Below are 11052 nucleotides of genomic sequence, written 5' to 3' on the forward strand. Positions count from 1 at the left end.
GCGTGTGCGTGTGTGTGTGAAACAACATGCCCTGTCTTAAACATCAGATGACTGAACAGACGTATGAGCCCAGGTGTCTGTGTGTGTGTGTGTGTATGTGTGTGTGTGTGTGTGTGTGTGTGTGTGAAACAACATGCTTAAGCACCAGATGACGAAACAGACATATGAGCCCAGGTGTGTGTGTGTGTGTGTGTGTGTGTGTATGTGTGTGCGTGTGTATGTGTGTGTGTGTGTGCGTGTGTATCTGTGTGTGTGTGTGTGTGTGTGTGTGTGTGTGCGTCTGTGTCTGAATGCCTGTGCATGTGTTTGCAAGTCGCGACCCCTGAATGACAAAGTTATATCTGCTCCGTACTTAGTTTGGAGAAATTTGATACAAAAGAATGTTGAGTTTCGCAACAATGCCAATCTTTTGAGAATGCAATTCTTTGAATATCTTGATATCGACTTTGAAGAATCCTACAATTGGTCGCGTTTAAGCACAAGGGGGCTATTCCGAAAAATGCTATTTTGAGAAAATCGAAGGTAAAGTTTGGCCCCTTGTTCAGTTTCTTTAAAAGACAAGTAGATTTTGTTCATTAACTAAACAAATATACACACCAATGAAACCAAACTTCTCCTATAGGTTGGGACAATGCCCACTTTTGGTGTCGGTCAAGATTTCTGAAAAACCCTCGAAATCTGGGTTGGACCGCTTGTCCTTAAAAGCGACAATTTTGATAGAGCAAAAAAAAAAAGCATACCTGTAATTTGTTTTCTGACCTCACGGTCTTTCATGTAAAAACTCAAAACGGCCAACATCTCTGATAAAACAATGTAATTCTAAAGTAGCGAAGTGTGTCAGAATGAGGGAGGGGATGAGTGAATGAAGAGGAAAGGGGGAGGGGATGCGTGAATGAATGGAGGTTCAAAGTTTGTAAGTGTTTGAGCGCTTATTCAGCTGCTCGCTCTGTTTGCTTCCATTTATTATTATGATGATGATGATGATGATGATGATGATGATGATTACTGTTATTATTATTGTGATGATGATAATGACGATTCTTCTTTTTCTTCTTCTTCTTCTTCTTCTTCTTCTTCTTCTTCTTCTTCTTCTTCTTCTTCAAATTTGTATTGTTTTTGTTATTATTATTAAATTATCGTTATCGTTATTATTATCATTATTGTCCTTATTAGGACACCCGGAGGTCCGAACACTGACATCGCTACCCTGGACCTGAGCTACGTGTGCAACACAGGTGTGGACAATGTCAACGTGACAGCCAACACGGTGAGTGTGTAGATAGACAGACACGGTGAGTGTGTAGATAGACAGACACGGTGAGTGTGTAGATAGACAGACAGGGTAAGTGTGTAGATAGACAGACACGGTAAATGTGTAGATAGACAGACACGGTAAGTGTGTAGATAGACAGACACGGTAAGTGTGTAGATAGGCAGACAGGGTAAGTGTGTAGATAGACAGGGTAAGTGTGTAGATAGATAGACAGGGTAAGTGTGTAGATAGACAGGGTAAGTGTGTAGATAGACAGACAGGGTAAGTGGGTAGATAGATAGACAGGGTAAGTGTGTAGATAGACAGACAGGGTAAGTGTGTAGATAGACAGACACGGTAAGTGTGTAGATAGACAGACAGGGTAAGTGTGTAGATAGACTGACAGGGTAAGTGTGTAGATAGACAGACACGGTAAATGTGTAGATAGACAGACACGGTAAGTGTGTAGATAGACAGACACGGTAAGTGTGTAGATAGGCAGACAGGGTAAGTGTGTAGATAGACAGGGTAAGTGTGTAGATAGATAGACAGGGTAAGTGTGTAGATAGACAGGGTAAGTGTGTAGATAGACAGACAGGGTAAGTGGGTAGATAGATAGACAGGGTAAGTGTGTAGATAGACAGACAGGGTAAGTGTGTAGATAGACAGACAGGGTAAGTGTGTAGATAGATAGACACGGTAAGTGTGTAGATAGACAGACAGGGTAAGTGTGTAGATAAACAGACAGGGTAAGTATGTAGATTGACACGGTAAGTGTGTAGATAGACAGACAGGGTAAGTGTGTAGATAGATAGACAGGGTAAGTGTGTAGCACAGGGGTGGACAATGTCAACGTCACAGCTTACACGGCAAGTGTGTGACTCAGGGATAGACAGACAGTGCAAGTGTGTGACTCAGGGATAGACAGACAGGGCAAGTGATAGGCAGACCGGGTAAGTGTGTAGATAGACGTTACAGGGATAGACAGAAAGGGTTAGTGTGTAACATACGGGTAGACAATGTCCACGTCACAGCTAACGGTGTAAGGAAGCTGTTTCTATTGGCCTGTTGTCTTGGGGAGTCAACATGGTAAAATCATTCTCTCGTCAAAATACTGAAATTAAAAGAACAGACATTTTTTTTCCGCCGTGTGACAATTTGTAGATTCGTTTTATATTTTTAGAGGTTGTGGTGGTACTCAATACGTCTTATATCCATTTCAAGACATTTCTGTTGGGATATTCACGGAAAAGTTAATCAAACATGTTAATATACAGTTTCTAAATTTTTGGAAGTCCTCTAAATTCGGCGACAATTTTCATCACTTATTTAACTTCAGACACCGTCTGACCCTCAATTTATTCAAATGCAAATATCTCAATTTCTTTTCAAAATAGATGGGCATTGTTTCCATCAAAAGAAAGACAAATTAATTAACAAACTTAAGATGATACGAATAACTCAATATGCCCTAAAAATAAGTTTGTCGAGAGCCTAATTCTACCATGTGGAGACACTTTAGTTTAGTTTTAGTCAGAGTTTTACGGCTCTTGCAACACAATAAGGTCCTAACAGTGCCGAAGATTAGAGCTGTTACAAGCGAGTAACAACACAAAAAAGAAGGAGGGGAGATCAGGACGAAAGAAATTTGACTCACCTCACCCCCTCACCCCCCCACCCCTCTCACCTATCCCAGGTCCGCGTGGAGGCAGTCGTCAGACTACTGGACACCACCACCGTTTCCCCGGGCGATACCTTCACCCTCCACGCAGCGGTCAATTCTAACGACCAGGAGATCTCGGTGTACCCTTTGACCCTCACAGTGGCTGACGTGGACCTCTATACAGACGTCTATGCGGTCAGTTCTTGTTTATATCTATATCTATCTATCTATCTATCTATCTATCTATCTATCTATCTATCTATCTATCTATCTAATCTATTTGTGGTGGCCGAATTTTGCTATTCAAAAGGCTTTTTAATGGCTGCATCGATCGACATTCGGTTTTCGCCAAAAAAATCTTTAAAATATTCTCCAGATCATGACGCCCTTGGTTTTTTCAGTTTTGAGACAGTTTTGCTGCAAAAAGCTAATTTTTTAAAAATTTCGCCAATCGCTCTTTGTAGGCCGACGCTTCTGTCTCTGTGATTTTTGAAAATCCGGAAGTGATATTTCGCGAGGCGCATTTTGTTTGAGAGTATAGATAATAGATAGACTTTCTCATTTTTTGCATTTCTCAAGATTTATTTCCCCATTCCAGAAGAGTGTAAATATAGTAGGCCAATGATCTTTCCTTTCATCGAAAGGGGGCCCAGCTAGTATATATATATATAGAGGGAGAGAGAGAGGGAGAGAAAGTCTATGCAGATCACACACACACACACACACACAGTCACACACACACACACACACACACACACACACACATACATAATATATATATATATATATATTATAAATTTATATATAAGTGCAGTTTTGGAACACATGGAAGATGTGCTGTTTTGGAACACATTAAAGATGTGCTGTTTTGGAACACATGGAAGATGTGCTGTTTTGGAACACATTGAAGATGTGCTGTTTTGGAACACATTGAAGATGTGCTGTTTTGGCATGGAACACATTGTGTGTGACGGTTGGAAGTGTGCCGCCCCTATAAGGAAGTAAGGAAGTCTGCTGTTGCAGTTGATCTGAAACAACTATGTCGTCTCTATTGTTTGTAAGAGTCAAGCCTTTATGAACCACAATTGTGTGTCCTCTGTGGTTTCTAAGAGTTGAGCCATTGTGAACCACAATTAAGTCATTATGAACCACAATTAAATATGTCCTTTATGGTTTCTAAGAGTTGAGCCATTATGAACCACAATTAAGTCATTATGAACCACAATTAAGTCGTTATGAACCACAACTAAATATTTCCTTTATGGTTTCTAAGAGTTGAGCCATTATGAACCACAATTAAGTCATTATGAACCACAATTAAGTCGTTATGAACCACAACTAAATATTTCCTTTATGGTTTCTAAGAGTTGAGCCATTATGAACCACAATTAATCCATTATGAACCACAATTAAGCCATTATGAACCACAACGGTGTGCTCTCTATTGTTTCTAAAAGCTAAACCTTTATATGAACCACAACTGTGTCTCTTCCCCCCCCCCCCCATACCCCCTCCTCCCTCCCCCCTCCCACGCCCGTGTTGTGTCGGCCAGGATAACGTGACGGTGGAGAACGGGTCTGCCGTGACGCCAAACGTCACCAGCTCTCCCCCTGTGTCCATGAACATCGCCGAGAAGAAGACCGTCAACGTCTTGTTCCAGGTGCCGGGATGTACATCTTCCAAGGTAGTCTGTCTGTCTGTCTGTCTGTCTGTCTGTCCCTCTGTCTGTTTGTGTACCAACGTCTTCCCTTACTTTCCCCTCCAAAGTTTTTCATTACATTAGCTCATAAAGGGAGATGTTGCGGAGGGATTAGTGAGCTTGTCTCCGAAGTGGAAAGTCCGGGTTCGAGCCTCGGTTCGGACACGAGATTTTTTCGCATCTTCCTGCCCACCCAGCAGTAATGGATACCTGACTTCGAGTTGGGGAAGTAAAGGCGGCGTGGAAAAGAACTGGCCACCCTATCACAATATGCCGACCGCCCAGAAAGTTGTCTCACTAACAAGGCAATCCCCAATGTCCGGATCAGATGCGGGAACAATTATTTAATTAGCTCGTAACTATCGCCATCTTTAGTGGCGTCGGTAGCCTAGTGGTTAGGCTACCGGGCTCGTAATCGTGGCTTTGCGTGTTCGGGGGTTCGAGCCTCAGCTCGACCCGACGTTGTGTCCTTGGGAAAGGCACTTTGCAAGAATGTCTCACTTGGCTCAGCCTTTTCGGAGACAGACGTTAAACTAGATAGGAGGTCCCGCCTCTTAAATAACCTAATAATGTTGACAGAGGCGTTAAACCTTTACCATTTGACCATTTCAGGTGTGGCTAGACTTGGCTATGCCTCTTTTTAACATGGAGCAGAAGAATACTAACGAATACCAACTTTCCTGTTCCCTTCCTCCCAAGTTTTTATTATTATTATTATTATTACCTCATAACTTGATGAAGCCCACGTGGGATGGTCAATGTTAAAAACAATCAGGAAACGACAAATGCAGTCTTTGGGACACCTGAATAGGGAAACGTAGCTTTTTTTTTAGAGCATCCGAGCAAAGGAATGAATGGAGAACCATGATCTCCGATGTCTGTCGCTAATCTGGCACTGGATGATGATGAACTATCACCCATCTTTTATCTACCCCCCCCCCTCCAACTTTCCCCTCCTCTCCAACCCAAGTTTTTCATAATTAGCTCATCATAACTATCACCCATCTTTTATCTACCCTCCCTCCTTTCCCCCTCCCCCCTTCCTCCCAAGTTTTTCATATTAATAATATCTCCTAACTATCACCATCTTTTATCCCCCCCCCCCTCCCCAACTTTCCCCTCGCCACCCCTTCCTCCCAAGGTATTCATATTTAACGTATTAGCTCTTAACTATCACCATCGTTTGTCAACTTTCCCCTCCCCCTTCCTCCCAAGCTTTTCATGACATATTATTAGCCCATACCTGTCACCCATCTTTTAACTTCCCTCACTCCTCTCCTCCCCCCCTTCCTCCCAAGTTGTTCATATTAATAGCATCTCCTATCACCATCTTTTATCGCCCCCCCCCCCCCCCTTTTCCAGGTATGGCTAGACTCGGCTATGCCCGTGAACACATCGGCGATCATGACGGTTGAGGATGTGCAGATCTCCAGCTCGGGCCGGAACCTGGGAGACCTCACCAAGTATGACTCAGAGTTCACCGACACCAAGACCTCCACTCTGGACACCTCGCAAATCAACAAGTGGGAGAAAAATCTGGGCGTCGTCTCCAATCCTTGTGAGCTGGGGTTTTTTTTAGTAGAGGTTTTACCGTTTTACGGTGCTCGCAACTGCATAAAGCTCTGGCCACACTGCAAGCAGGGCGGGCAGAGCAGTGAACATTAATACAAAGACAAAGAGGTGACTCGCGGTGCGACTCGAGGCAGGTCAGATGGCCAGTCACCTCTTTGTCTTCTATTATCTATTTGTGGTGGCCGAATTTTGCTATTCAAAAGGCTTTATAATGGCTGCGTCGATCGACATGCGGTTTTCGCCAAAAGATTAATTAAATTATTCTCCAGATTATGACGCCCTTGGTTTTTTCAGTTTTGAGACAGTTTTGCTGCAAAAAGCTAAATTTCTTTATTTCGCCGATCGCTTTTGTAGGCCGACGCTTCGGTATCTGTAATTTTAGAAAACCCGGAAGGGATATTTCGCAAGGCGCATTTTGTTTTGAGAGTATAGATCTAGACCTAATTTTTTTGCATCTCTCAAGATTTATAGCCCTATTCCAGTAGCGTGTAAATTTATATGGTAGGCCAATTACTTTTAGTTGATATAATGCACCGATCATTCCTTTCATCGAAAGGGGCCCCAGCTAGTTGTATTAATTTTCGCTGCTCTGCTCTGGTCTGCCCGCTCTGCTTGCAGTGTGGCCAGAGCCTTAGGTCGTATGAGCGCCAGGCAGAAGATTAGGTGTGTTACAAGAGAGTAACAAGCATAAAAAAGAAGAAGGGAAAATACGGACGATAGTTGTTTGATAGGAAAGAAGGAGCAAACCACACCAGAACACCCGCCAACCACACACTCCCCATTTGAGTGCTGCTGATGACAGACGCAGGGGTTGTTTTTTGTTGTTGTTTGTTTGTTTTTTGTTTGGTCTTTTTCTTGGTTTGTTTTTGTTTTGTTTTTGTTGTTTTGTTGGGGGAGGGGGTTGTTTGCTTTTTAAAATTTTATATTTTTAAAAATAGTTTTATTTTCCTTTTTTAGGCGGCTGGGGTGGCGTGGGGGTAGCTTTTTTGGTTTGTGTTGTTTTGTTATGGGTATTCTTTTTCTTTTTTTAGGCAGGTGAGGTGGGGGAGGGGGGTTATGAGCTTAATTATTTCAGACTTTACATTCCATTTCAGTACGATTGAGTTATAATTGAGTACATCCACTTGATTGATTCATGATTGATAGACCAATGAACTGATCGCAAAAGTTGTGGGGATCACGGAGACTCCCACTATCCACAAGGGCTTCGCGGGGAACAGCATTATGGAGACGTTGTTTTAGATGTTGTTGTTTTTATTTTCCGTGAATCTTTTTACTTCGATAACTTGGGTGGTTGGTAGGTGCTTTAGTGTGATTTACTCCTTCGTTCTTATAAAATCAATATCTTTCTTATCTCTCCTTCTTCGACGTGTCTTTTGTAAGTTGCGCTCTGGTGACACCTCTAGTCTTCTGCACTTATTGTGCCTATTTGTGCTGAAAATGAAGTGAAACTCTGGCAAAAAGCAAACTTTGTCAACTTCCTGGCGTGAATGAGCACTTAATGATATTAATGAACACTTAATGACGCGAGTAAACACTTCATGACGTGAATTATAGCGTGAATGAATGAACACATACTAACGTGAATGAACACTTCATGCCGTTAATGAACACTTAATGACGTGAATGAATACTTAATAACCAGTTAATGACGTGAATGAATAAACATTTAATGACGTGAATGAACATTTAATGACGTGAATGAACACTTAATGACGTGAATTAACTCTTAAAAACGCGAATGAACACTTAATGACGTGAATTAACTCTTAAAAACGCGAATGAACACTTAATGACGTGAATACACACTTAATGACGTGAATGAATAAACACTTAATGACATGAATAAACACTTGATGACGTAAATAAACTCTTAATAACGTGAATGAACACTTAATGACGTGAATAAACACTTAATGACGTGAATGAACACTTGATGACCTAAATGAACACTTAATGACGTGAATGAACACTTAATGACGTAAATGAACACTTAATGACGTGAATGAACACTTAATGACGTGAATAAACACTTAACGACGTGAATAAAAACACTTAATGGCATGAATGAATAAACACTTAATGACGTGAATGAATAAACACTTAATGACGCAAATTAGCATTTAATGACGTGAATGAACACTTAATGGCGTGAATGAATAATATTTATTGGCGTAAACGAACACTTTATGACGTAAACAAACACTTAAGGACGTGAATGAACTTTTCATGACGTAACTGGTGAGGTCAACGAATGAACGCTTATTGAAGTGAATGATGACGTGAATGAACACTTAATGAAGTGAATGATGACGTGAATGAACACTTTATGACGTGAATGAACACTTAATGACGTGAATGATGACGTGAATGAACACTTAATGACGTGAATGATGACGTGGTAAACACTTAATGACGTGAATGAACATTTAATGACGTGAATGAACACTTAATGACGTGAATGGTAACGTGAATGAACACTTAATGACGTGAATGATGACGTGAATGAACACTTAATGACGTGAATGATGACGTGGTAAACACTTAATGACGTGAACGTGGTGAACACGACTCTTCCCCAGGCGTGACGAGGCACACGGATGACTACAAAAGCGACGATGACATCATTTCCGCTGACATCACAATACAAATGGCGGACCATGAGCTGGCGCAGAACGGCGAGATATTTTACGCCAGTTTTGGCCTCCACGTGGCAAGATTCATCTTTATCCTCGACCTTGCAGTGACGGTGGTGAGGACGGGGTCAGAGCAGCTGGAGTTTAACATGACGTCATCGAGGGATGATGTCAACTCCACCTCGTGAGTACATGCACGCGCAGACTGTGCACACACAGTATATATTATACACACACACCCTCACATACACACACACAAACACATACACACACAAAAACACCTACACACACACAAACGCATACACACTCACATACACACACAGGCTATGCGCTCACAGTACATGGATACACACACACACATACACACACACACACACACACACACACACACACACACCCACATACCTACACAGGCTATGTACAGCTATGCACACACACAGACTTTGCACACACAGTACATATACATACACAGGCTATGTACACACAGGCTATGTACACACACACAGGCTATGCACATACGGGGTATGTACACACAGGCAATGCACACTCACAGGGTATATACACACAGGCTATGTACATACAGGCAATGCACACTCACAGGGTATATACACACAGGCTATGTACATACGCAGGCTATGCACACATACAGGCCATTCACACACAGGCTATGCACACATACAGGCTATGCACACACACAGGCTATGCACACATACAGGCTATGCACACACACAGGCTATGCACACATACAGGCCATTCACTCACAGGGTATGTACACACAGGCTATGCACACATACAGGCCATTCACTCACAGGGTATGTACACATGTATGTTTTTATGCACACTGCAATAGTAAGTGGGCTGATTTATCAATGTCATGTTCACACTGTGCCGGAACAACACAGGGGAACTGCAGATGTTTCCCCCCTCATCCTTACTATCGTCATTTTTCCCTATACTTCTTTTGTATGTTAATCACTCTCTTGTGAACTGCTAGTTCCCTGGTGCCTTGATAGTCGAAGTAGACTTTGTGCTGTTGAGACTAGAGAGGTGAGCAGAGTAAGCCCGATTCCCCGTTTGGACTTCTCTGTTGACATCCACCCCTTGGCGCTCATATGACCTTTATGAAGCGTGCTGACAAAATGAGTGATTTCTCAGATTCAAGTTTTCAAGGAAATGGATACACAAGGTTCATAGGTGAAGTTTTTACGTTTTATAATTGTGAAATAATAAAACACAAGTTATAGTTAAAGAATGTGTATGGTGTCATCAATAGAAAATCTACAGATTTTTACCTCACTGTCGATTTTCGGCCAATATCTCCTTTTGTGGATTGCGAGAAGTAACTCATTTTGTCTGCACGCCTCACTTTTATGCAGTTGCGAGCGCCGTAAAACCTTTCCTAAAACCATATTTCAGGGACCGCGTGGAGATAGACACTATGCTGAGTCTATCGGACACGGCCACGGCGGAGGGGAGGGACACGGTTCTCCTCCTCTTCCTCCCTCCTTATGTCAGTCACGTGAGCACCGTGATTACGTCACCGCACAAGACGATCGTGAGTGAGTCACTGGAGGGGAACGTGCTTACCGTCAACGTGAGTAGTCCCTGAGCACCTGCGGGATGATGATGATGATGATGATGATGATGATGATGATGATGATGATTTTTTTTTGTTTCCTTAATGGGCCTGGCGGACTCCACGAAGAAATCTTCGAGCGAGAGCGAGGCTCTTTTTCGGCTCCATTGTCAATATACTTAGAGGCCCCTCCACTCGTCCAAATAACTCCATTCGAATTGCCATTGTTCCTGGACATTCAAACATATGTTTGATATCCTCCTTTTTATGGCCGCATCTTCGGCAACATGGGCTGAGCTCTTCATTTACAAAGTTGATGATGATGATGATGATGATGATGATGATGATTAAACAAATTTAAACATTTTATATTGTTATTTTATTTGTGTCTAAAATTAAAACAAGACTCTCCCTCCTACCCTGCTTACCAAAAAATGATGATGATGATGATGATGATGATGATGATGCTAAATATCTCTTTCCTAATTCCCCTCCCTCAACCCCCCTTGCTCTTTGTACAAGATCTTCTTAACTAAATTATCTTACTTTTACCTACAAATACAATAATGATAATTAGAAAAGTAATAAAATAACAGCTTTTGTATAGTGTATAGCATTTCTCAACAACACCCCCCCTCCCTCCACCGCCTTTCA

At 42.1% G+C, this 11052-nt stretch overlaps 1 protein-coding gene across 1 annotated transcript; it reads left to right on the forward strand.

The window, feature by feature from the left end:
• Positions 1 to 133: 133 nt before the first annotated feature.
• LOC101855348 lies at positions 134 to 10431 on the forward strand. The gene is made up of 7 exons (XM_005101399.1): positions 134 to 174; positions 1174 to 1267; positions 2949 to 3110; positions 4468 to 4599; positions 5977 to 6172; positions 8769 to 9006; positions 10239 to 10431. The coding sequence occupies exons 1-7, from the start codon at positions 134 to 136 to the stop codon at positions 10429 to 10431; spliced, it is 1056 nt and encodes a 351-aa protein (XP_005101456.1).
• Positions 10432 to 11052: the final 621 nt, after the last annotated feature.

Source organism: Aplysia californica, unplaced genomic scaffold (assembly GCF_000002075.1).
Source record: "Aplysia californica isolate F4 #8 unplaced genomic scaffold, AplCal3.0 scaffold00281, whole genome shotgun sequence".
Taxonomy (NCBI): domain Eukaryota; kingdom Metazoa; phylum Mollusca; class Gastropoda; order Aplysiida; family Aplysiidae; genus Aplysia; species Aplysia californica.